At 49.4% G+C, this 27,389-nt stretch overlaps 1 protein-coding gene across 3 annotated transcripts in view; it reads left to right on the top strand.

Annotated features, from left to right (window-relative positions):
- The window catches only part of PXDC1 (PX domain containing 1), a 28,313-nt gene extending 6,161 nt beyond the window's left edge, over positions 1-22,152 (top strand). The window contains exons 2-6 of one of the 3 annotated variants that reach the window (XM_027603486.2): positions 8,179-8,270; positions 9,282-9,399; positions 16,893-17,004; positions 21,135-21,259; positions 21,619-22,152. In XM_027603486.2, the coding sequence (XP_027459287.1) occupies positions 8,179-8,270; positions 9,282-9,399; positions 16,893-17,004; positions 21,135-21,252 (440 nt within the window). In that variant the 3' untranslated portion in view covers positions 21,253-21,259; positions 21,619-22,152. Of the gene's footprint in view, positions 1-8,178; positions 8,271-9,281; positions 9,400-16,892; positions 17,005-21,134 lie in introns of all 3 variants that reach the window. The other 2 variants (XM_027603484.2, XM_027603483.2) reach the window with 2 other exon arrangements.
- The last annotated feature ends 5,237 nt before the right edge of the window (positions 22,153-27,389 follow it).

The following is a 27,389-nucleotide window of genomic DNA, read 5'->3' as shown; positions in this document are numbered from 1 at the left end:
CTGGACCGGTGGTTGGTGTTGCTGGTCCTCTGAAATCCCTTTTTATTGGTGTTTGTGTTCACTTTTACTTTCTTGGGTGACACTAGGCATCCACTGGACACTTTTGGTTGTCATCACTACAAAGGGGTCCCCCATGTCCTGGAACAGGCTGAGAAGCTCCCCAGGATGACCTGATCTGCATCCTGTCCTTGCGGGGTGGAGGGGGGCGAAACAGGGCAGAGGGGCCTGTATACCATTCTTTGCTGGCCGGACTGTGGCCTCCCTTCAGTGATAGCAGCACAGACCCACGGGCTGGATGATGCGACATTCTCCAGACAGACACCTCCAGGCCGCCCTCCTCACCCCGCCCCCTAAATCGAGTCATGACCGTGAACAGGGCCACTTAGCTCTGTGGCTAATTTATACTGGCAGGCTTTCATATTTGTTTTAAGAACAAAACATCTTAATCACCCTTTGCTGATACGTAACTTAGAATCAGCAGGAAAAATCTGATGAGCAGTAATTGGACAGAGGGTAGAAGAGGGAGGAGGGAAGGAATAACATGTGATTAAAACTTTTACATAGAGTATCTTAATCCCAGCAGAAGCCCATCCTGCTTCCTGCGGGAGAAAATCCTCCAGGCCCTGCAAGACTGGGGACCCACCCGGGGACACCAGGTCCCCAGGTGGGAGGGGTCGGGGTCATAGTGACTCTCCTGGGGATATCTCACGGTCCCTGTGGGAGAGGCTCAAGCTGAGTGGTGGAAGGCTCTGGAAGCACACAGAGGCCTGCTTTGTCCCCTGCTACTCGTGCAGTGACTTCAGGCCATCGTTTAGCTCCTCAAGTCCTGGGTGCCTGATTGATGAAATCGCATGATGATATCCCAGCAGGGCTGCTGGAGGGCCCAAGCACTGACAGCCACAAAGTACTCAGAACCAGGCTGGACACCTGAGACCTGAGAGCTGCCGGCTTTGGACTCAGGAGCACGGGTCCCTAGAGCTTCTGCCCTTTGCTCTCGGACACACAGCATCCTCACTGAGAGTCGTCCAGATGGGCGAGTGTGGGTCCGGCGCCCCACCTGCTGCTCCTGACCGCATCCGCTCCCCGGGCACCCCCCACCCCATCCTCGGGTCCCTAGGAGGCAGGGATGGTGACAGCCCCTGCCCAGGCTAAAAGAGGGAGCCCACAAAGGGGGTCACTACTGTTACATACCTCAATGGGACCCCTGCAGACGAGGCCTGTGGCTTTGCCGATCCAGAAACTAGAATTTGGTGCTTGGCAGGGGTCAGGTTTGGGGACTGTGCTCCAGGGGGCAATTTCACAAGGCAGAGATAACTGTGGAAGCTTAGGGTGACTATATATTACTGGAAGAAATACAACTGCCATGTGGGTAGAGTTCCTGTGAGCAGAGCCTACATGGGAAGCCAAGACTCCCCAGTGCCCGCTGTGGGTAAACCCCTTAATGCAGTTTGTCAGGCCTCCTTAGGACCTCCACACTTCCTGACCCCACTCCCCGTTCCTCTCGTCCCTCCCTGGACCCCTGTATCTGCTCGCCCTTCAGACCTCTGAGCCTGGCGAGGGTGGTCCTGCTGTGAGTCTTCCTGGCCCCCCAGGTGACACCCTGCTCTTTGTGGCCAGTGTTTGCCCTGGCTAGCAGGAAAGCTCTTGGGGAGCCCGGGGTCCATCTGTCTTTCCAGCCCCAGTCCCCCCACCGCGCGATAGGGTGCCCGGCACAGAGTTGGGAGCCAGTGGGTAGTTTAGGATGAGTGGGTGAATGCGTGCTTCCTGTTTTGCAAGCCTAGCAGGTGATGGTGTGCCCTAAATTTTACCTTTGATGTTCCAGGACAGACTTGCTGCGGGAGTGGCTTCTGAAATGCTTTAAGTGGGAAGTTCAGTAAGGGAATTGTGCTTTTATTGGGAGAGAATAATGAAGAGGCGCAGGAAAGGAGGGACTGGGGAAGGGTGCAGTATGTTGGAGTCTGGCACTCATTCTCTCCTGCTGATTAAAGAACACATCATTCAAGGGGGCCCCTCCCAGGTGCAGGAAGAAGCAGAGAAAGGAGGATCTTCTCCTCTGAGCCCCTTCTTGGATCCTCTGGGAAGTGCTGTTTCTTCTCTGCCTCTTCTGTGTCCTCCTGCTCGTTTCCCTGCCCTGCTTTTCATTCTCGGAAAGATGCAGAGGAGAAATTAATACCCAGCAGCTCCCACCTTTTACAGCTGGGTGTGAGCATCGCCAAAGCGGGCAGCCTGATGCAGGGAGGGTGGGAGGGAGAACCTCACCGGGAATGAGGGGGAAACGGGCTTTCTGTCCTTCCAGAAATGCTACGTGACACCCCACACATGGAACGGGGAGACCTCCATAGAGTAGAGGAACCATGGGCTCCCTGGGAGTTAGGACTCCCACTGAGACACTTAAGTGTGCACTGAAGAACCCTTATGCTCTCAAGCACATCATTTCTTACTTTCCACTTCTTGAATGTCAGCTACCTATTTAGAAAACAGGTACTTAGGAAATCAGCATTGAAAATTTCCCTAGAAGATTTAAAATATTTTGCTTCTAAAATTCTTATTACGGGCCACCTTTAAAGAATACCTATTTCTTATGCATGCAAGATGACCCCGCACTCCTCGCCTCACCGGAGGTGTCTGCCTTGCTGTACGGAGTGCTGATGGACACATTTATTAAATGGAGAAGGAAATCTTTAAACCTAATTTATTATTTGACTCAATTTGAAAGTTTGCTTTACAGAAAATTTCCCTAGAGCTCTATTGTGTGAGTCTCCTCTAAGAGATGTGTTCTTGGGGGTAATGGGCACTTCTTAATGTGCTTTGAAAAGGACATTCTTCCTTACCAACTGATCCAAGAGGCACCTTGTCTTTATTTCAGGAATGATGGCAGAAGGCACTCAGGTTAGATTCTGACCTCCAGGGCGCCTGGGTGGCTCAGTTGGTTAAGCGACTGCCTTTGGCTCAGGTCATGATCCTGGAGTCCCGGGATCGAGTCCCACATCAGGCTCCCTGCTCAGCAGGGAGTCTGCTTCTCCCTCTGACCCTCTTCCCTCTTGTACTATCTCTCATTCTCTCTCTCTGAAATAAATAAATAAAATCTTTAAAAAAAAAAAAGATTCCGACCTCCAGAGTCCAGCCGTGGAGGAAGCCTGGCACAGTTACCAGAGTGTTCATCCCAAAGCCTCCACTTACTGAAAATGTGGGACTTTGGACCCAGGGTTTCTGAGGTTAGGAAACTGGTTTGTTTAAGTTTGCTCTCACTGATAAGTCTTTGTGCTGACTCCAGCATGTTCAGTTTCAGTTCCAAGAATAAGTCAGGTGTTTGTGTTTGCATAAAGAAGCTAATCCTGGGGGCACCTGGATGGCTCAGTAAGTTAAGCATCTGCCTTCAGCTCAGGTCATGATCCCAGGGTCCTGGGATGAAGCCCCACGTCTGGCTCCCTGCCCAGCAGGGAGTCTGCTTCTCCCTCTCCCTCTGCCTGCCTGCCGCTCCCCCTGCTTGTGCTCGCTCCCTCCCTCTCTCTCTGTCAAATAAATAAATAATCTTTAAAAAGAAAAAAAAAAAAGCTAATCCTGAAAATGACAGAATCACATTTTAGTTTCTCAATTTTCAGTGCTAAAGTAGTTTAGAAAGAAAGGGCACCCTGGCTGCTCTAGGCTGATTTTTGGCCCCCATATATATTTAAATCAACTCACTGTAATTGATATATAATCAATCAATCAAAGATTTCGGATTCAAATCTTTACTTGTTTGAGACTAATCTGGTTAAAACTTCTGCATCACAAACTGGGTAGAGTGAAATTTTACAAATGGAGGTTATATTAGTGATTATGCTTTATCAGAAATTAGAAAAATTTCCAGGGGCTGTGAAGTCTTCTGAGTCTACCTCCTAACAGTTAAAATGTGCTAGTTGGACTCTCCTCCCTTCTGTCCTAGGCTAAACCCGGTTGGTTCCACAGAGTGCTACCACCCCCTGCTGGCTACTTCTGGAATGACAGTCTCATAACCAATAGACGCTCTAGTTTTTCTGTTCAACTGTGCAGCATCACAACCCTTTGACAGCCTACACTTCTTGTTATTACCATCACAGATAGGAAAACGGAGTCAGACAAGATCCCCACACAATTCTTGTTCCATCCGCAATATTTGGAACATAAAAGCCAAAAGTATTTAGATTATTGTATTTAAGCCTATTTTTGAAAATAAGTTTTAAAAGTATTATTTACTGTAAACAGTTCCTATTTGGAGAAGCTTTACCAGCCATTAAAAACCGAAGCTGTTGGGTCACAAAGGAAAAAGACAGCAGGTAGGGTAGAAGGAAACCCCAGTGCGTATAATCTGTCTGGGGTAGCAGTCCTTCATGAGCTCGGTTCTTGCCACCTGCCCCTGGAAAGTAATACAATGTCCCACGTGCATGTTCTGTTCACAGCTTCACCTTTCAGCGCTGTCACGTTTTGAGAATTTATAATCATTTCGGGTCTCGCCGTAGGTGTCTAAATTTTCCACCCCTTATGAAACCGAGAAGTCTGAAGGAAGGAACCCCTGTGCGTATGAAATTTCAAAATGAAGATTTAGTTCATATTTGCACTGTGGCCGTTGTGGGTCTGTCTTTCTTAAAAATATTTTCCTAACACATGTAAGGTAGCCATCATTTGATGGGAGGCATTTTTAAAACCATTGAGAAGGGTGATGTCCGGGGCCCCAGAATGAAGGGAAAGGTCAGGCTGCGGGGAGCCACTTGGAGGGTAGTGACTCTTTCATGCCCATGTCTGGGGTGTTGGGGGAGCTTGCTGTGCTCTGAGCTCTGGTTGGTGGTGGTGGCTGAGGTATCTGCTGCTGTTAGGGGGATTTCACAGCATTCAGCTGGATCCATCATTTCCTGAATCCCTCTGCCTTTGATTAGCTGAGGCCCCTGCTGGGGAAGAGGCCAGTGCTGGTTGTTGCCCGGTGGATGCCTTTCCTTAGAGAAAGGAGGACAGCACCGTAAGGAAGCTGATCCACATTGTCAGCTTGATTGTCACCCGGGAAGCCAGGATGGAGAAGCAAATGATGAAGTATGACCCAGTTAAAAAGCAGTCACCTGTCATTTCTGTTCTTGCAGCGACAGATTCCAGCCATCTTCCTTTGCCTGGTTAAATTTCCAGAGCCTCCTTTTATTTGGGGGCATGTTTACATTTCCAAGGAGTACCATCTGGCTGCTGTTCAGGAACATAAAGACAGGTCAAAGGAAGCAGTATGGTTCTGCACACTTCCACAAACAAAATCAAGCTGGCATGGCTGATGACTCACACACGATGCCACTTGGCTGTCAGGCCTGTGACCTCGAGCTGGTTGGCAGCAGGTTCTGGTCGGGGGCTGGCTGAGCATGGTGCTGAGAAGCATGAGTTCGGGTTACTATCCTATGGGGCAAGATGGAGAACACCCACAGAAATCACTAATGCTTGACTTCTGTGCCCTCTTCTGCAACTTTAATCAGTCAACAAACAGCCAGTAAACATCGAATCCCCTGCATGAGTCAGGCCCTGTGCTGACTGATGATAACTGAGCGGAACAGAGGCACCTGCTCCCCTCAGGTTTGCACACGGTGGGCTTGGGGAGACCCGCGGGTCCAGGAGCAGTCACAATGCTGAGCAGTGAATACTGCAGAGGTCAGGAAAGTTCTCTGGGAGCCCAGAGGCAGCTCGAGTTCCCTCTTCGGATGTGGGGAAGGCTTCACAGAATGGATGGCATACGCCCACCCCTTAAGGGATGGGTGCGATGTTCCCATTTGTGAGCCTGGAGGTGCAGGGAGGGCAGGGGGGTGTGTTTGGTTAGTGTGGACCTTTGAGGTTGGTAGGAGGGTATGGGGAGTCTCAGGGCACAGAGCTGGTAAGGTGGGCTGGGGTTGATCAGGGAGGGTACTTCTAGCCTTTTTATACTTCATTCTGGAAAATAGAATACCCTACCAGGAAGATAGGGCTGCCAGATAAAATACAGAACACCAAGTTAAGTTTGGATTTCAGATAAATGGTGAATAATTTTTTAGTGTAAGTCTATCCATACTATTGCATTATTCACTGCTTATCTGAAATTTATATTTAAATAGGTGTCCTGTTTATTTGCTAAATCAAGCCATCCTAAAAAAAAAAAAGATCAGTATAGAGCAGAATGTATTTATCTGACTATATATATAACTTTGAGGTTATAAATAAACCCAACTGTGGGCTGAACATTAGTTAAATCAAAGATGTACCCAAAAAATACATCACTAAGGCAAAAATGCAAGAATTATTAATCTACTAAAGATTGTTCAGTTATGATTTATATCCTATAAAATGGGTATACATATGCTGCATACATTGATCATCCAAGAAGCATCCAATCTTTCTCCAGATGTACCTACAGAATATAAAAATACAACCACCATGTCATCAACTTGATTCGTTTAAAACTTGTATTCTAGAGGTAATGAAAGTTGAACTTGAATAATAGTTTTGTTCATCCTAGAATAAAGTGTTCGGTGGGGATGATTTATTTAATTGTCCTCTCTTTAAAAACAATTCTCCAGAGGGTTTTGCATTGGGCATCTTTCCTGTGTAGACTCCCTTGTAGCAAGCAGAAAATGAAAGCATTTTGGTGCCAAGCATGCGCGCGCGCGCGCGCGCGTGTGTGTGTGTGTGTGTGTGTGTGTGTGTGTGTGTGTGTATTTCCAAGCAAGGAATTCGGGGCCTGGGGAAGAAGCATCCTGAGCATCTGGCACTCTTTTCTTTCTTCTCTCTGCTCCCCAGAATGTGCAGGGGGCGTGGTGGGGCCTGGTAACCCAAGGAAGAGGGGAGAAGGTAGAGAAGGCCCCGTCCCTTTCTCCGGTGACTGCTGGGGTGTCATGCTGGGGTGTGTGCCTGGGCCATGTGGACAGAGGCCCCAGGTTGCTCAGCAGGTGAGCCACGGCCCAGCCAGCTGCCTTGGGCTCCTGACCCCTGACCAGCTGCTGGCTGGCCGCCTGGGCCCGCAGGCAGGCCCAGACAGTCCCTCTGACACCCGAGGGGGCCTGTGCTTTAGGAAGTTGGGAGAACAATTCCTGGCCTTGGCCACGATTCAGGCTGCTTGAAGGATCCCCCCTGCGACAGTGCGGGTGTTCAGACATGTCCTCGCCCTGTGTTTGGGGCTGCCCCTGGTTCCAGGGACTGTGTGTTCAATCATGTAATTTATAGGAAATTAGCTCAATGACTTCGGTAGGCTCAGTCGATTAATTGCCTGAAAACCAAGCCTTTCTCCTGCAAAACCAAACCAAGCCGGAACTGAAAACCTTAGACTCAGCAACTGATCATAGTTCTGGGATGATCCCAGAGCCTGGTTTGGTAGTGGCTCATGGGGACCATCATGCTGGGTGGCACGAAGTATGGCCAAGAGGCCAATGTCCTGGGGAATGTCATTCCCACATCTCTAGGACGCTGATGTGTAGAAACCGAAATGAGGAGAGACCGGGTTCTTTCCTGCTCCCGGGGAGACGGAAGCGCACCCAGGGCTCCAGGCCACCAGCTGTCGTAGTTTACAAACAAAAGTCTCTCCTTCCCAACCGCCACTCGGGGCCCCTGTTATGGGTAACGAGGGTAGATGTTCAGATTCCTGAAATGCTGTGAGTCATACCCACTTTGGTTCTTTTTCTGGGTGAAGATCTGACTTTCCTCCTTCCAAACCTAAGCATTTAAATGACTCATCTAAATATGGGCTCCATTTACATATGCTCTGTGGTGAGGTCAGCTGAGCAAGCCCTTTCCCCATGTGGTTGGGGCTGGGCAGGTGTGGGCCACCTCCCCTGGCTTGTCCAGGTTGTTCACGGGGCTGGCCCAGACTGTCCCATTCAGAGGGGACTTTGATCCCTGGCTTACACCTGCCTTCCCCACTCATTCCACTGTTCCCAGCCTGCCAGACTTCTCCTTTTGGGGGTGGGGGGGGCATCATCCACCCTAGCGCACATGTAAATCATTCATTCAGTCACTGAAACTTAAAATGAGGTTGAGAGCAGGGCTTTCAGAGTAGGGCTGAATAAATACACCCAGACATCTTAGGTGGAGGGGGAACGCTGGGCCATGGCCTCCTTGTCATGGGGATATCTGTTGTTCTGTATTTAATTTAGGAGCACATTTCCTGGTTTGGGTTTTGTTTTTGTTTTTGTTTTTTTGACTTTCGGCTTTCTGTCTCAATTCTAGGACTGGTGGCCATAAAGGATGCCCACGATATAGAGACCAGGCTTAATGAGGTGGAGAAGTTGCTAAAGACCATCATAAGCATGCCGTGCAAAGTAAGTACGATCTGCCCAGGGCTGGGGGTGGGAGCTCGGGACACATCCTGCCAGCTTCCAGATAACCAATGCACTTGCTCACTTACCTGCTTGCTCCCTCCCTGGACGTATCAGGCCATGGGGAGGGGCAGATACAACCAGGGGAAAGGAAGACTTTTGTGGGCTCTTTCGGCTCCATTGTTTTCTCCTTGGTAAGAAGTGGAAGTAAGGGGCCGAGGAGATGCTGACTAGGAAGAGACATGGTCCAGAGCCTGGTTTGGTAGGGCTGTCTGGGACTGCCAGTCCACTGCCATGGTCTTTGCTTTCTTCCCTCCGCTCAGAAGCCCACCGGTCTTGCAGAGGGTGTTTTGGAAGAGGGTGTATGGGAGCCAAGGAGAGTGTTAGCATCCACATTGGCAGATGGCCTTTAAATGAAGCTTTGTGTGGAGTGGTGGTTAAGACCCTGGGTGGACTTGGGGCCCACATCACTCCCGTGGGGTCCATTTCCTCCTCTGCAAATGGGGAAAGTCAGGACACTCACAGTTTATCATAAGGTGAAGGGACAAGTGTGCGAAACCCTGGCATATACCAAGTGCTTAGAAAAATCTCACCATCGAGGGCGCCTGGGTGGCTCAGATGGTTAAGCGTCTGCCTTCAGCTCAGGTCATGATCCCAGGGCCCTGGGATCGAGTCCCACATCGGGCTCCCTGCTCCTTGGGAGCCTGCTTCTCCCTCTGCTTCTCTCTCTGTCTCTCATGAATAAATAAATAAAATCTTAAAAAAAAAAAAAAAAAGGAAAGAAAATCTCACCATCGCTTCCATTCACCCCATCCTGTCCGTCCCTGGGGCCCTGCATTTTTGCCACGTGGGAACATTAGTAAGTGAAAGGTGGGCCGTGACTGCAGCCTCATCAGTATGGCCTGCAGAGCCACACAGTCCCCCCGAGCATCTGAACGGCGCAGGGGCATTCGCCTCACACGAGGTCATCTCCAGGGAGGATTCAAGTTTAGTCATTAACGCACTTACTCTCAGTATTCCAGATCAGAAGTTGTGCTCACCTTCTTTGAAAGATCTCCTCTGGATCAGGTGTTAAAAAATGACAACGTACATAAAATTCAACCCAGCTTTCAGAGTCCAGTGAAAATATCAGGTAAGAGCTAGAGGGAAGGCATGGGGAGGCCAGGTCCTGCTGTGGATGGCCATAGTTTTCCGGAAGCTCTCCCAGTTCGCTGGGCACACCTTCTACCCTTGGGATCCAGAAAGACGATCCAAAAGAATGGTAAGAGTGGGTGGAGGCTGTTACCGGATTTTCATGAAACAGTGTTTTCCACCCACCGACCTACAGTTTACACTTCTCCAATTTCCAAAGGGAGTAACTCGGTATATCAATTGGAACTTTCTTAAGAAACAGTGTCATGATGAACACATTAATGCGGCATTGGGAAGCGAACGACTGTAATCAGGAGTCTAGCCTGCTGAAATAAGATCGTTCACAGAATGTGGCAGTGACTTTGATTTTAGGGCACCCAGGACAGAAAGGGGAGCACACAGTTTAGATGTCAATAGCGTTGACACCGGACCACGCCTTCGAGCACCAAAAAGACGAATGTCCGCAGCAGTAAGAGCGAATGTCGGCTGAGAGGAGCTGCTGGGGTGGATGGAAGGGGGCGCGGAATGCTGGGACTTCTCCCTGTTTGGTAGCTTTCTGCATCTGGATTGCACGTGTTGTTAGAGCACTAGTTTTTTATTTTTGCATTACTGTTTTGGTGAAGGCTACGTGCATTTTGTGGGGAAGAGAGCTCCATCCCGGAGTCTCAGACACGGGGCTCCCCCAGGCAATGGACAGTCAGCTTGGTTGGGCCAAAGAGGTGGCATGTGAGTGGGGTCATGCAGGAGTGTGGCCGGTGGAAAGGGAGGTAAGGCAGCTGTAAGAGGAGAGAGAGCTTGGCTCAAGGGGAGAGCCTGCAGAAGATGTTGATCTGAAGGAAGGAGAGGAAGAGGGATTCTGCGCCCAGCATTCTATTTCCAAATGGAGGAGGGAGGAGAGCAGAAGGAGCAGTGCAGGAGGAAGACCCCAGAAGCTGATGAAGAACAGTAAGGAGATGAGAGTGCATCCGAGCCCAGAGCTCTCTCCTGAGAAGGCATTGGGGGTTCGCAGTGATGGGGAGACAGAGGACAAATTGGGATGGTGGTGGCGGATGTCTTTGGTAGAAAAGTGTCCTTACTGAGCTGTGTGCCACAGCAGCGGTGAGATTGCTAATTGTGTGTGGGGGATGGGTGGAGAGGGTGGGCATGTTCGGCGGACCTGAATGGAAATTGCATTAGGGTATGGCTGTGTGTGTGCAGGATGACTGGCAGGCCTAGGTTTTTTGGGGTCTGCTACTTTTGGTGTCTATCCAACATAGCTTCCTGTGTGTTCTTAGGAAGAAGAGCAGGGGTGTTTGGGCATCCCTCCTTAACTGGCACCTAGTATCCAGAACCTTCTTCATAGGAGAAATGGTAGTCATTTATCCTGCTTGGGTGTCTATGGACCCCAGTCTTGAAGGGCACAGCGAGGGCTCTGGGACACTAATTGTCACTCATGGTGGGTTTTATGTGCTGTCACCTAGAGCCTGGGCAAGTCTCTCTTCTTTCGTCCCGAGCAGAAGAGTCCCAACACTGGTGTCTCCATTTTGCTTCCTTTCTTTCTGTTTTGAGCCAATAGGAGAGCAAAGAGCACCAGAACTCTTTGAGGGCCAGGAGCTGGACACTGGCTTCTGGTTGACCCTGAAGGCCCCAAGCATGAGAGGGACAGACTTGGGCTGCGTGGAGTTGCTTCTCATTAATTCCTGGAGGGCAGCAACCTGGGAACACTCCCAGCTCTCTGTCTACTGTCCTGTTTTTACCTGTGACAGAGATAAACGCATGACCCACGTTTATCCTAAAGGACTGAAAATAATGAGGTGAAATTTAACAGGGGTAATTGTAGCCTCCCATGTGAGGCTTTACCCCCATTCTCTGGGTCTTTTGTGAGAAGTGAGGGCAGGTTTTAGCTTGCAGGGACACTGCTGTTGGGGGGGAGTAACTGCAGTGATTGGCTCAGCACAGACCACTTTATAACAACCTGAGCTCCGCCCAACAATGGAGTCTGGAAATACCTATTGCAAGTCTGTTTCGGAAAGCCTCATGCCTCCCTGCAAAGGCCAGGGGGCCCGTCAGAGGCATCCCTCGCAGGGTTGGCAGCCTGGGAGAAGCCTCTGCCACCCTTCCAGAGCTAAGATTCTGTCTCCTGGGGCCTTCATTCTCTTCATCTGCTCCAGTCGATTGGGCACCAAGTCTGGGGCTTCTCCCTTGGAAGCATCCCAACCTCCCCATCTCTGCTCCAGGACGAGCCAGCCCTCAGTCTGTCTGAGCGAGTGTTTCTCACCATAAGTTAGTGTGTAGATATGCAGACGATAATGGGGTGTCCCCCTGGGATGTGAGATATACTTTTGTTATTCCCTGAGTAAGGAAAGAAATATATTAAGACAGTGAACTATGGTAAATTCAAAAATACTTTCCAATGAAACCTTTATGTACAGTAGCACTAACATCCCTTTGAAGAACTAGTCTACACATGGGCAAGCCGTGTTCTTCAGTCTTGTTCTCCCATGTGGGTGTTTGTGGCTTCGGGGCCCCCCAGGCTCGAAACTTCAGGCTCTGGGCAGCATGACCACACCTGGGAATATCCACAGGTCTCTCTCTCTCTCTCTCTCTCTCTCTCTCTCAGCCTCCCCCTGTGCCCCAGGACAGACCCTGAATACTGAGGTCGGTCATCCTGGAACTCTGACTTGCTGGGCTCGTTCATTTTCTCAAAACCTTACACTTACGATAAAGGCCAAGTGCCCTAGTCCTTCCAGCATGCCAGAGTCTGGCTCACTCTAGCTTTTTGAGGCTGTCACCATAGAACCCTTTGCTCCAGACTGTCAGCCTCCCCTTGGTGGGGCTTTGCTGTTCTGTGGGCTCCCATCTTCCCTCTGTTCACACAAACCCCACCCATCCATCCTGTCCTGCTAAATTCCACTCATTCCTGACAATGCCTCTTCCCTGCGGCTCACCCCACCCTTCCTCCTACTTTTCTCTCCGATTTCTTAATGCCTTGTATACTGTTCATGTGGCACGTAGGGAGGTGGCACCATGGGGGACAGACGCTGACCTAGGCTGTCCAGGGCTTTTCTTTACACCCAGGCGTGCATAGAGGCTCGAGCGCACAGCTGTGGAGACGGCTTAGGGGCCGGGGCTCCGCTAGATGGCGCCAGGCGCTAGCCACGTCCCGCGGCCGCAGCAGGGCAGTGAGAGACACTGTGGCCTCCTCGGGATGCTTTGGGCCAGTACAGCCTTAAACAGTCTTCCTCCTACGTGAATCTAAATGTTTTTGGAATCAGAAAAACTTATACATGGTGGTTGTGTCTGTGCTTAAAAGGAAGCATAAACCCCAGCCGTGATCTGGCTACTTGGACTAATTACATAAGCTGCAAAAATCTAATTATTCAGGTTTGAGCGGGGGGGTGGGGAGCTGGAAATAAATTCTGATTTTGTATTTCATTAACCAAACACCTGTACAATCTCAACCTTAATTTTCACCGTACAAGGTTAGTCCAGTTCGCCAATTAATAAAAAGACGGTGCTTTAGGTTTTGTTAGATTACGGGACTCCACTGAAAATACAATGGGAGAGAGGATTTGGATGGAGAGAAGCTACACTGTGAATGCTTTCAGGACTGAGCTAATGTCCGCAGAAAAAGAAGAACATAGCAATTACCAAACTGGAGGAATGATGGCCTATGGGGCAGATGAGAACATGGCTCTACACCTAAAAAAATAAGACAGATCATCACCGGGTACATGCCACAGTCGTACCATTGACCCTTGAACAGCGCAGGGGTTAAGGGCTCTGACCCCCTGCACAGTTGAAAATCCACATATAACTTTGACTTCCCCAAAACTGTTGACCTCAAGCCTTACTGATAACATTAACATATACTTGGCATGTTATATGTATTACATATTCTTACACAAGTAAGCTAGAGAAAAGAAAATGTTATTAAGAAAACCTAAGGAAGAGAAAATACATTTATAGTATTGTACTGTATTTTTCCAACAAAACAAACCACATGTAAGTGGGCCCATGCATTTCAAACCTGTGTTGTTCAAGGTCAACTGTAATTGTTGCAAGAACTATCCATTGGTGGATGCTAAGATGAGTGGGAAAATTTTGAGGAGAAACAGAATTTGCACAGTCTCAACGCATCTACCCCAAGATATTTATTCACTGCAAAGAGAGTGAACCTGGCAGAAACTTCTTATGCAAGTGATCCTGATGCACAGCCCAGGAACAAGGCCTGTTGACATCACACCCCCTGACAGAATGCAGGGAGGGGAGGCAGGGTCACTCTGCAGGATTCCTGCCTGGAAAGCTCCACATCAGTCAGAGCATGAAAGCATCAGACAAATTGAGGGACCATCGATAAAATAACTCACCAGCCCCTCCCAAAGTGTTACTTTCATGAGAGATGAGGAGAGACGGGAGGTACCGTCAGAGGCTGCACAAAACTAGGACACAGCAACACAAGGTTCCCCAACAGAGGATCCTGGGTTGGGTCTGGAACAGAAGAAAGGGACATCGGTGGAAAATCCGGGGACACTCCAATAAGGGAGGTGTCTAGTTAAGTCCAGCGTTGCTCATTGCACCATAGTTACCTGAAATGTTAACATCAGGAGAAGCTGGTGAAGGATACATGAGAACTCTATACTGTTTTTGTAACTTTTCTGTAATTTAAAATTAGCTCAAAATAGAAAGTTAAGAAATGGCAAAGCAGAGCTCTTCATGTGAAAAAAATATGAATGCAGAAAAGTAGTTTGAAAGTGAACTGTTTCATGGAATCAGTCATGTATGGGATTAAAGTAATTACACTGGCCAGTGCTTTTTGCCTTTGGGACTAAGCCGACTTCTAAGATGTTCACATTATGCATGTTTGGAGATAGGCTTCAGATGTGAGCACTGTTCTGTAATCATAACACCTTCTTTGGTTCTGTTTATTTGCATATGACAGAACAGATATGAAGACATTAGCAGTAATGATAGTCACCACTACCCCTTACCCAGGCCCCCACATTTATTAGATTCCTTATAAACACCATCTCATTTCTTCTACACCTGTGCTTAAAGGATGGATACCAGTGTGCCCATTTTACAGATGAAGAAAGTGAGCAGGCAGCAACCTGCTCCCCAGGCATGAGCAGAACTGGAGTTTACAACTTGCTTTGCAAACCATTAAACCACATGACTGTGTACAGAGGTTTCTTTGCAGGGGGAGTTAAGGAGTGATTTGTTACAAATCTGTTTTGTGGGGGCTGGTAAGACTCCATTTCTTTAGAGCTCCAAATTTCACATTTAAGACAGATTAGGAAGTTCGAAAGTTCCTCCGCAAGGTCACTCTTCGTCATGGTCAGAAATGTTTTGTTGCACTGACATGTGCTTTCACTTTAGGATTTCCCCCTCTAAACTCCCTTAGCAGAGGGGTGGCAGAAAGTGCTGGGGACTGTCAGCCGGCTGAGGTTGGATGTGCTTCTGAGACACACACATTTGAGTCAGAGTTAATGAAAAGCAATAAAGAAAGTGGATCTGTGCTGCCCGTACATTTTGATTTGAGAGGCAAGGGAACCTTAATCTTTCTTGTTACAATGTAGTCCTCTTCAGAGTCTGTTCACTCAGACTTGGGTAAACATCTCGCAGGTAGAAATGTCGTTGATCCCGGAGGTTCCAAGCACTGACTTTTCATAGGGTCTTGGTGCTCCTTCTCATGACTTCAGGCTCTCCATGCTTGTCCTCGCACTGGGAGGGCGTGGGGGCTTCAACCCGGAGGGGCGGGGTAGGCAGGGAAGGGCAGGGAAGGGCAGGGAAGGGCATGTGCTGATGTCACCCAGAGTGTGATTAAGGGGGCTAGTGTTTCAAAAGACCAAAGCCATGAGCTGTCACTTCTGCAGAAAGTCAAGGGGAGATGGTAGCAATTACTTGGCAAATCTGACTGATGAAGTGTCGTTTTATTCCTGTGGGGCTGAGGAGGAAATCTTCTCTTTTTCTTTGTTCGTTTTTGTGTTGTTTCCCTAATTCTCTTCGCATGGAGAGAAATTCGAAGAACTGAGAACCAGATATCTGGAAAGATTAAAAAGAAATAGGAAGTTACAATTATACTTATGAGAAAAGCAAATCCATGCATGGGAATAAAAAAAATTCTAAATTATGATGAGACGTTAGAAAGAAATTAAAAGAAAACAATCCCCTAAACGATTGTGGCAGGTGCCCAGGGAGACCGTGGACAGTGAGGAATGTTTTTGTCACCTGTGCCAGGCCAGTAGGAGAGGAAAGCTATTTCGAGCTGTGTGTTTCAGTGTGTGAGGCTCTGAATGGGAAGATGATATAAACCTTTGGATTTGAGAATGCCCCGGAAATTCAGAATCAATTTTAAGCATGTTTTTTTTAAGACGAGGCAAGGAGAGGACCTGATTTGAGGACAGACAAGGGCTGTGAACTTGGTGCTTAGCTGACTAAGAGCTGAGGTTAGGGGCTCAGGCAGCCTCCCAGAGGGCTGGAGAACTCCCAACACCAAGGAGAACTGGTAATGGCCACCAGATCAGTTCTTGGAGCATATTTAATCTACCAAAGTGACAGAAACACATTCCCTGGGGAAACGTAAATAAAAGCTACACCAGATATGAGAAGTCAGTCAAGCCACATTGACTCTTTATACTTAAATGGACCAGGTGGCTTGATGGAATCCGGTAGTTCCTGGGAGTTTAGAGTTGAAGGGATCCTTGGAGATCATCCAGTACTATTCTGAAATTCTCCAGTTGAAGATACTGAGTCCCAAGACCATGGAGCTCATGGTTGGGCTGAGCTTCGGTGTCCAGGCTCCCAGCTTGGGGTTGTGTCAGCTGACACACATCCAGGCATGCCTGTCCTCTACTCTCCCAGGGCTGGGTAAGCACCAGACCTCCATGCTTGGAGGCTCACTCCGTAAGGCCAATGTAGACTACTTTGTTGGCCTTTTTAAATTACCAAAATTTGTGTGTACAGGTAAAAAAAAAATCAATTTGTGTATAGAACTAATATAAAGGGAAAAAATGAGGTTGCCCATTTGGTTTAAAATGCATACTGATCTCAGCTGACCCTCACAGCGACCCAGGGCAGTAGACACCGTCATCCCCATCTCAGGCACAGGAAAGATCGGGTACCTGTGCAAAGCCCTGTGGCAGTGTGATGGACCCAGACCCAAACCCAGACCGATAGACGTGAGCTCAGTACTCTCTCTACCCCAGCTTTAAACCAATGGGGAAGGCTTTTGGGGAGGGTGCTGGTACAATTGAGAGCATCTTTCTGGAAGGAGGGATGTGCCCCTTGGCTTGCACAGGGTCCTCAGGTGTGGTTTCTGTGGAGGTTGGCATCGGCTCCTGTCTGTGTTGGCAGAGTTCCAGGATGGGTCTCTGGGGTGTAGAGCATTCTCTTGGAGTGTGGGGGAGAATTTGGGGCACTAGATGGAGGGGAAAGTAGGGAGATTGGTATAAGCCCAAAACTTCAAAATCTGGCCCCTCCTCCATATTTATTTCATTGCTTTCATTTTTTCAGAAATCATGAGATCCAATGGATTTTGCTTAGCAAATACGGAAACCATCGTTATTGACCACAGTATACCAAACGGAAAAGACCAACATCTGGGTGTGGATCCGACAGAGCATTTGTAAGTAGATTGATTTGAATATAGTTTTATAGAAGGGATCCCTGAACTGTCAGCTGGTGCCAGAGGCTGGAGTTCATGGTCCATAGAGGAAGCAGATGTGGCCAGAGACACTGAGCCATCCTACCTGTATTTGGATACTTGTTTCAAGTGTTTGCCTTTTCTAGAGGCAGTGAGAGCTTGCTTCATAAACCTTGTGGGAACAGAGTTCCTTTGACCAAGGTGCTGGCTGTGAGGGGGCATCGAGGGCCAGCCCTCAGGGTCTGGTCTGTGCTGGGCCCTGTGGAGGTATGGCGGCCATAAGCCTCCTCGCTCCAAGGGCCTGGTCTCCTGGGATGGGGAGAAGTGTCACCTGTATGGTGTCACATCACAGGTCTGGAGGCTCTCCGGGCTCTGAGGTGACCTCTCTAGGGCTCACGGGCTGGAGCCTAGACCTGCTGGGGCCCTGAGGGGAGGGAGGATGTGTCTGATTCGTGAAGACAGGACAGCCAAAGACTCCACCGCCTTCCCTGTCCCTCCTTCTCTAATAACAGAACTTTTAAGCATGATAAGCGGTAAGTGCTCTAGGAAAGCCCGACACCTGGGGTCCCCTCGAGGCACAGCCTCCTTCATCCCTGGTACATTTCCAGGTCATGTCCTTGGGACTTACTGGGAGGCAGCTTGAGGGACATCTCAGCTTGGCTTCCGTTGACTGTCAAGGTCAACACCACGGCTCCTCCTGGTTATGTGAGCTTCAGGAAGTCATTTCACCTCTCCTGGTTTCTCTTCTCTTCAGAGTGGGGCCCCTGAGGCCCTCCCAGGGTCACTGTTAAGGTCTCAGATGGTAAATGGGAGCCCCCCTGGCCCAGGAGCCCCCACAGGCAGTGCTGGGTGCTCAGTCTCCCTGTGGGCCCATGAGCAGTGTGCTCTGGGCTGCAGGGGCCTTGGAGTCCCACATCCTACCCCACCCACTGAGCTGCAAATAAACACGCACTAGGACAGACTCCTGTGCGGAGACACACCCAGGCCCAGGATGTCCCTGAGCTCCTGCAGGCGGCTGGAGCCGCCTCCGCTGGACCCTTGCTCTGTGATCGGGCACCGTAGGAGCCCCGACAGGCCCGTGGAACCGGCCCTGGCCAGCACCTCCCACTTTCTGTTTCTCAGATGTCTCTGGGGTGCATGGCACAAGGATACCCTCACCATGGATGTCATGAAACGCTTGTGTAAGAGGATATGCTGGTAAGGCTGCCGGGGGTGGCCCTTCTCTGAAAGGCCCTTGTCCCTTTGCATGCCTTGCTGTGACACCACATGACATCCTACCCATGGTGTGTGTCTATAGATAGCTCATTCGTTCACGAGCCGGGGGTCCTCATGATAGCACAGGGCTGGCACTGAGGGGGTACGAGATTGCTATGTATTAAGTGTGTGACCTGGAGGAGAGGTCCTTTAGCTTTATGGGGGGAGCTTCTAGTGAGGGGTTGTCTTGGTGGATGAGGGACAGGTGCAGACCCTCCCTCATCACCAGCTCTGGCTCCACAGTATTCCCCAGGGGGCCTTTTCCGTCGTCAGGAGGCCTCAGAGGCCTTCCTGCACCTGGCCAGATTTGACAAGTAGGTTGAACTGTGAGAAGCACACAGAGAGAAAGCAAGGGTAGTAACGTGACCCCATGCTTGGCATGGGCAGGGATGACACACCCTTAGCATGGGGCCCCCTGGCTCCAGGATGCCTGGCTGGCAGGAAACCGAGCAAGAAAAGCCTCCGTGATCCCAGAAAGGCTTAACAAAGAAACGGTGGCTTCCGTACGGCTCAGGGGAGCATTGAGAGGGAATTCCTGATGCGGGCTTGCCAGCGTTTTCTCTGGGTGGCTGATGTAGGGCAGCGGGGCTGAGCTGATGGTCGGCCACTGGCTGTCTCTCGGGAGCAATCTGTTTTAACACTCCACGGGGCTGTCAGGCAGGTGATGGGGGTTGACGATGGAGACGGGAGGTCACAGAGAGATGACGTTTGAGGAACAAGGCTTTGCCTCCCTGCCACAGCCGTCCTCGGTGGTACCCGAGGGTGACCATTTGACCCCGACACTGTGAATTCGGCGCTGTCGAGCCTGCCATCAGGACTTGTGTCGTGCAGCCAAGAGGGCGGTGTCCACGCTTCTGGGGCAGGGAGGTCCCCGAACCCAGGCGCAGACCCCACGGCACTCCGGGAGCAGGGTGTGAGTCAGCGGGCCTGTGGGGGCCTCTGCCTGGTGATGCTCCTGGTTGGCTGGCGTGGTTGCCGGGCTCCCAGGAAATCCACCCAGGGCTGAGGCGAGTCCCCGACTCTGTCCTCACAGGTTCAGAGCAGAGCTATTTGCCAGGCCTGCCGAGGGCCACTGGGGACTGGCGGAGGCCACTGGACTTGGCCTGGTGACTCATTTTCCCCCAGTGTCCCAGCTTCCCCTCCCTCCCTGGGTTCTCAGGGTCATCTGATCTGAGGACAGGAGGTGGAGGAAGGGTAGGAAACTGGGCAGGCCTTCATCTTGGCCCTGTCCCTCCCCTTGGCCTGCATCCAAGAGTCCTCTTCTAATTCTTCCCAGTGCTGGTTTCCGGGAAGAGACCACGTCCTGGAATAAAGTCGGAGAGTTGGTCTTACCTCCGTGAGACTTGCTGCCTGGGAGGCTGTGCACACTTGTGTCGGTGCGCGGCTAGATCTTTCTCGGCAGCCTTGCCGACCGGGGCCGGCCGTGGGGGGGGGGGGCGGGGAGGAGCCGGCCCTGCCCCTGCCCCTGCGGCCGATTAGGGGAGGCCCCGCGCATCCCCCCACACACCCCTCACTGTGGAGATAGAGGACAACGTGCTTCCTCGGCCTTTTCGAGCTGATTGCAGACCTCCTCCTCGTTTAACTTCCAGCTTAGACTGAGAGGAAGTGAGCCCCATGGTCAGAATCAGTGGGACGCTGCAAGAGGCGCTCTGCGTGGCGCGGGGGCTGGGCCTTTTCTCTGCCCCCCATGCGGCTCCAGTCTTACCTGGTCACACCCAACCTGGAGCTCCAGCTCCAGGTAGAGTGGAGCTCCTCCAACTAACTGTCCTAGTTAGTGAGGCCCTCAAGTGCCAGGAATCAACTCAGGGACACACGGTGCGCTGTGGGCTACGCGGGCCCCTTCCTCCAGGGAGAGCCCCGGAGAGCAGCGAGCGAGCCTCTGCCCGCCTCCACCCTGCCCCCGCTTTGTTGGGACTGATCCTTAGTTGAGGAAAATGGAGAAAGCACAAGCAGCATCTCTGTGTCCCTTCCTGGGCAGAATGTCCTTCAGGCACTTGTTTCTCCGTTTTAAAAATCTGGAGCCTTGTTTTCTAGCTCAGGAGGCCATGTCTGGGTTAAACAGGGGCGTGGAAATGGTTTCAGTTCGTGAATCCCTATCAGGAAGGCACTAGTCGCCTTATGTTTGGAGTACATACTCTTCCTCAGCACTTCCTGCCTGCCCTCCCCCGTGGAAGCCCCCACATTGAATACACCGCCCCTCTAGAAGGAACCCTCCCTCCACGACCTCCCCCAGCCCCCCCACCCAGATCCTCTCTGGATGGCTGTTCTCGGTCCCGAAGTCACCGGCACACATGTCCCCCGGATGTGGTTGGGTTGTGAGCTTGTGACCACCGTGGCTTTTCCCACTCATCTATGCTGTTGTCTGTGGGGGCCCCACATGGGGTGGTCTCCCGTCCCCATGGACTGGCTCCCTGCCTTGCTTCCTGCCTCATGTCCCCAGAGCTGGACGCAGAGCCATCCCTGGACAGAGAAAAAGAATCACTCTGTGAATGAGTGAATGAATGAATGCCTCAATAAATATTGGTTCCCAAATAGGGATAGCAGTGTCTAAGGCAGTAACAACCAGAGCTGTCACGCTTTTTAGAGAAGGGTCCATTTGCCTCATTGATTTGTAACCATGGTTCTTCCCACTCTTCCTAAACCTGCATTGAGAAGGCCGTGCCCGTTGGTCTGATGAGCCCGTACCTCATGAGGAGCCTTGTGGAAAGCCCTTCCACAGTGTTTGGCATTGACCCCTAAGCGCCCTCCTGCCAATGACCTTTGCCCTTTCTTTCTCCATGTCAGTGGGCCTGGTGGGGGGGCGGGGGCGGTTGGTCAGTGAGCCAGCCCCAGCCTCACCTCTGAACTTTCCTTTTCAGGTTTGAGAATGGCGGTGAATTTACCTCAGAGCTGGAAGATGGTGATGACCCAGCAGCTTATGTCACCAACCTATCCTATTACCACCTGGTCCCCTTCGAGACGGACATTTTGGACTGAGTCTCTGGTGGGCCCCCACCTCCCCCAGGCCCTTGACTGCTGGTTCTGCCCCGGCTGCAGGGGCCCCCCTGCTGCCCCAGGCCTGGGTCAGGGGGTATCTCCTCGGTGACAGTGCCCAGGAGGCCTGGGTGTCCTGCCCCTGGAGCAGCGGGGCTTTCCTCCGGTGCAGGGCCTCCCACAGCCGCCTGGCCACCCCTTGCTCCCCACCATTCCCTCACACGACAAGCACACACGACATGGCCTGGGAGGTGGTGAGAAGTTGCCACGGTCTGGACAACACGGGCAGGGAATGTGAGGTAATCCAGGATTTCCCTGGGAACCCGGATGTGTGGCTTTCATTTCTGGTTTTCATTTTCTCTCCAGAAGCTGTGGGTCTGGCGTCAGCCAAAGGGGCTCTTTACAGAAGGTTCCCTGTGGACGGCGAGGGTTGGCTACAGACACAGGGCAAATCATTGCCGATCAGGTGCCTGTAAGCGGGGGCTGAGAAGTACCGATTCTCCTCCAGAGAAAAGAGTTCCTGCCTGGCCGGCCAGCATCTCTAAAGCCCTTCAGTGGAGTAGCCGTGCTGTAACCACCCCAGGTTGTGGGAAGTTCACCTCTCCTGCTGTTTACCAAGCTCTCAGTGACGTCATTGCCATATTTACCTGCGGGGGGGGGGGGCAGGGAGATGAGCAGGAAAGCACTGGCCAAGTCCCCCTTTGCCCCTTGCGGGGGCGGGGGGGAGGGGCGTGCGCAGGCAGGTCTGGGTTCTGTGTGCTTATCTCCTCATGGGGTCTACTAACGACCAACATTTGCTAATGTAAATAATAGTAAATTATTGAGAATCCTAATTCTTTTACACAGTCTGTTTTTTAATCTATTTTAATTAAATAAAGTGCATTACTCTGCTCCTGGATTTAGGATGTTTGGTGTCTAAAGGTATGGCTTCTTTTTATTCCCTGCTGCCTCAGGGCTAGCCCTGAGCACTCTGGTCTCATTGTTACTTAGGAAATGTGTTCTGTTCTCACCCTAGGGAATAACCTGTCCAAACTGAAAAGTGAACAAACAGCTTATGTTTTTTGATTTTTGTTTTTCTGACTTGGGGTTGCCCCCCTTCTCCATGTTCCTCTTGGCAGCCCCAGGAACCCTCCTCTGACCCAGTCGCCTAGCATATGGCATTTCCATGAGATCTGCCTTTCCCTTCTGCCTTCTGGTTGTGCTCCGTTGAATGCATCCTGCTTTCAAACAGGCTATTGGCTGGCTGATGGGGGTTGGCCAGTTGCCTTTCTTCTCTTGCGGGGTAAATTCAGTTCTTTACAAGGACAGGGCTGCTTGCCTCGCAGTTAAGATCAGAATCAATCACCATGTTTAGTTAATGACCATCTATGTTTCAGTTGGTGATCCTCAGGATCCCTGTTCCCCAGAGGTGCTTCTTCCACGCTACCCAGCAGCTGGCCAAGCTCCTCTGCTTACTTGGACCGCATTTCCCCATCGGGGCCCAAGGTTGGCTCCACAAGCCTCTTCACTGGTTCCAGTCAGTGCACCATGAGTTTCCTCGACTAGGGCGTCAGGTGTTTGGATATTTGTTCTCCTATGAAGCACATCAGAACATTCTCTGGTTTCCTTTTTTTTTTTTTTCCTGGAAAAAACACAGGTAGCCTCATTCTTCTCATTCTGACATTTGAAAGAATCCGAAGTACAGGTAAATATTTCTTTAAGTGCAGTGGTCATTGGTCGCTGGCACTCAGCATCCCTGTGGGAAGGCAGTGTGGAGTGGTGGGGACTGGAGCCAACACAGAGCTCGTGCACTGTGTAAAGGAACAGTTAACACCACTCCGTTTAGCGGACTGTTCCAGCCGGGAGTGTGGGCCCAAGGTGGCCAGTCCTCCCAGGTTTTCAATAGGAGCTGGAAATCTGACGTTTTATGTGAAATATCCCAATTTTGAAGTGTTACAAAAAAACACCAGGGACAAGAAGCTTTTCCAAGTAAAAGAATGAGGAAGTTTCACCTTCTAAACTGTCAGTCCAGAGAATCAATACCAGACAAGTTCAAGTTCACGTAGGAAGTTTGCACTTTTGCCCACACATTGTTCCAGAGACTGCTTTAGAACAACCTGCCTCTCTTCTTCCTCTGTGACGTGTCCCTCGTTCTGCCCTGGTAACCAGGAGGCCCTTGGCAGCGGTGGCCTGGACAGTCCCCTTTGTTACTGACTTATGTCAGAAAACTCACTGGATAGGCCCCTGCATAGGGGTTTGCAGTTAAAACGATTTTTTGGCAAATCAAATGAAAGTCACCTACATTTTCTATTTGAAAGGAACCTTCAGCAAATGCTATTTATAGGCAGGGGGATCATCTGCTCTTTGTGTTGTAAATAGATGCCGTCTTTCATGGATGAGGTTTGCTTGAAGTGAACATGCACAATGAGGACACGATCTAGGTCTGCCCTCTGATGAGCCTGCAGAATTGACATGCCGGGCAGTCCACGTCCTTGCTGTGGGACAGCAGACGGGCACAAGCTACCAGGTAATTGAGCAGACTGGGGGCTCATTAAGAAGCACCCAGTTCTCACAGATAGAACATTCATTAATAGAAATATATGCAGGGTGCTGGCAGCCAAACTGCCCTGAGCAATGTATCCTAACCTTAGCCGCTTTCTCCTCCTGGGGATCGAATTCGTTCTTGGTCTTCATTTAAGAGGGCATTCTGTCAAATTACAAGCATTTTTATTGCAGGTGAAATTTCTCACCCACGTCGGGGATGCTAAAGTACTTCTTGCAGACCAGTTTCCTACTCCAGGTGCATACTGTTTCAAATATAGATTTTATGATTGTATGGGCATGGGCATGGCAAGGCCAACAGGTCAGATGACAGCCATTGAAAAGATAGTTTGGCACTCACAGACCCCAAGAGGAGGGAGACACAACACCAGCAGGGCCACATGGGGAAACAGCAGGGCTGATCAAGAGGCAGAGAAGGTTGGGGGGACAGGGGATGCTGTGGGTAAGAGCCTTTATTGTGATTTCTACAGAGAGGAGCAGGCGAGGCAGGGTAAGCAGGTTTCGGGTTAGCCAGGTTGAATAATTTCAGTGGGCTCTGGGGCACAGGGCTGCCCCCAGGTGTCTGATACCTGCCTTTGGGGTGATTAGGGCAGGTGGACAGTGGCCCAGAGTGTGAGAGCCCATAAAGTAGGTGGTGGGGTGTGGGCTCTGCACTGGTTGGTTTGCATTTAAAGGCGGGCTCAAAGGCAAGTTGTTCACTATTTCTAGGAATTGGCTAATCCTGGGAGGTGCAGTCCCTCCAACATGAGCAGGGCCCCAAGATGTCTAAGCATCAAATACAGAAACTAGAAGATGTAGTTATCACATAAATTAATCCCCATGAGTCCTTGGTCTACAAAGGGATCTGATTTTATCCCCTGCTGAGGACACAGAGGAAACTAAAAATGTGACATAACTTTATGCTTCATGCAAAAATCTTCCAACAGGTACAAAGCTCCACATAGATACAGATGTTGCTTTTTCTTAATTTGAATGGGTAACATATGCCTGTGGTGCAAAACTCAAAATTATTTAAAGGGTTTTATACAGAAAGTATTGTTCCTATTCCTGTCCCCATCCCATCTTCCCTAACACTGATTAGTTTCTAGCACACACTTGTAATATTTCTTTATGAAAATACCAAATAAATATGAATATACATATTTTTTTAGAAGTCTATGTAACTTAGCATTCATGGTCATTAACAATGTGTCCTGAAGCACTTCAGAACTCGGTGGTCTGCTCAAAGGTGATAAGTTTTACTTCTAATCAGCGTCTGAATGACTAAAGGACTTGGCAGGTACGCAGCGTAACATATCTTAGACACGCTTGACTTTATTAGATTGCTGGGCAAAGTGTTAGAATTTCTATTATTTGTTCCTGTCTATTTTGGGGCTGGGGTGAAGATAGGGGTGGTAGGAGTTGGCAGAGGGTTGTGAATTTGCCATAAACTAAGGGCTGCTCTTGGTCTTAAGATAGTAAATCCTGAGAGCAAATTTTTCTTCTGTGGCATATTCGCATTAAACAATCCTGAGACAGATGTCTAAACACCAAAATGCCTGGCCACTTATTTATTTACAATAGAAACAACTGATCCAGAAATCAGAATCCTAAGAAGTTATGGCTGGCCAGTGTATTCACTCCTGGCAAGTGGGAAAAGTAGAATAATGATCTAAAGCTTGTTCATGAGTATGGAAATTAGAAGAGAGGAGATTAATTAGATTAAATACTACTGGAAATATCATTGGTACCAAGGCTTTAGAATTCTATGGAAGGCATTTTGACACCACACAAAGTCAACACATTAAGTTTTTAAAAGTGACTGTTCTGTGTTTTTTCTCATTTCTCTGTGGACAAGTGAAAATTTGTCATGGACAAGCTATGAGATTATTGGAAACCCCCAGCGTTGATTGAAGAGACAATAGAGATGAACTCACCAATGGAAAAACCAAGCAGTAACATCCCCAAGTCAGGATGGCCTTGCCTATAGGCAGATGTAACTCAAATATTCAGATGAGGGTTATGCGAGGGCAGACCCTCTTCTTGGTCCTGCAGCATCCTTGCTCAGTAGAGAAACTTATCCAGGAAGTTTGTTGGTGGGAAGATGGGACACATAGGGTTTCGTCCTTTATGTTCTTTTGGGTAAAACAGTTATGGCTCCCTACTGAACCAAACACTCAGACTTGGTTGGGTTGGTCAAGATTTCTCCACCGGATGGTGACTGGTGGGCACTGAACAAGTTTACTTCTGCAGTAGTTCAGACAGGTCTTACAGTCAAGTCTTGGGATCCATTCTTCTAAGGAGAATTTGCATATCTTAGTTCTAATCAATTGTTAATTTTTTAGTATAACTCAAAATGGCAACCTTTTACTATTATTATTTGACTTTAGTTTTGGGGCAGCTATTGTTTGCACATGGTACAAAATTCAATAGAATACAAAGTGGTACTCCTTGAAAAACAAGTTCCTGCTCATTATGCCCTGGCTACCCTAGGGACAAGCATTATAACCAGTTTCTTGGGTCCACTCCAGAAGTATATATGAATGTGTATATTTTTTTAATGTATGCACCTGGCTTTTTTACTTAATAATTTAGTTTGGAGATTCTTAGAGTTACCTCATTCTTTTTACCTATGTGTATTTATTTAGCTAAGCAACATTTTCCTTTTTCTTTTATTTCCCCATAATACTTTCTCTGTTTCTGTTTCTTTTTTAATTTTGTAAATATGTAAACCATCCACATATTTCAAAATATTATCTGTCCATTCATCCACTCACTATTTGTTCAGAAAATACTTAGCGAGTGCCCACTGGGTACTACTGTTCTAGATTCTAGGGATATAGCAGTGAACAATGAAGCTTATTTCTAGAGAAAGGGGCTTGCAATAGACAAAATAAGTGAATTATATAGATGTGAGACAGTAAACTGGAGGACTTGGAGAAAAATCAGCCCGGATGAAGAACTTGAGGCTGGTTGAGGGTGGTCAGGCAGGTACACCTGCAAAGGTTAAATCTGAACAAAGATGAGGGAGCAAACCATATGGACATCTTGGGGGTGATATGAGGACCTGGTAGGCCATTGGAAAGTATTGGCTTTCTTGTGAGATGGAACCCCTGGGGGAGTTTGAATGGAGGAGTAATAGTATATGACATAGATAAGGGTCATTCTGGCTGTTGGGTGGAGAATAGACCCGAGGGGCTGGAGTAGAAGTGGGGACACTAGGAAAGAGGTGTTGCAGTCATCCAGCAAGAGACGATGGTAGACCATGGTGGTAACATTGGAAGTAGGAAGCAGTGGTTGAGTTGGCCATTGGGTATGAGAGGAAAGGACTCAAGGGTGACTGCAAGATTTTGAGCCCAAACAACCAGATCATTTGGTTTCCCTCAACTGAAATGCCAAAGGTAGAGCAGGTTTTGGAAAGGAAGAGCAGGAAATGATTTGGATATTTTAAATTTGGGATGACTAATACTTGTGTTTGAAGTTCAGGAAAGAGAGCAGATCTGAGGGTGGAGATTTGGGAATTACCAAAATAAAGGACAAACTATTTAAAACCATGGGACTGGATTTGATCACCACACAAGTGGGTCTAGACAGAAAAGAGTCTCGAAGATTGTGCCCTG

The sequence above is a fragment of the Zalophus californianus genome, chromosome 7 (assembly GCF_009762305.2).
Source record: "Zalophus californianus isolate mZalCal1 chromosome 7, mZalCal1.pri.v2, whole genome shotgun sequence".
Lineage (NCBI taxonomy): Eukaryota > Metazoa > Chordata > Mammalia > Carnivora > Otariidae > Zalophus > Zalophus californianus.
Note: the sequence above shows the minus strand (reverse complement) of the source record. Positions and strands in the feature narration are given on the sequence as shown.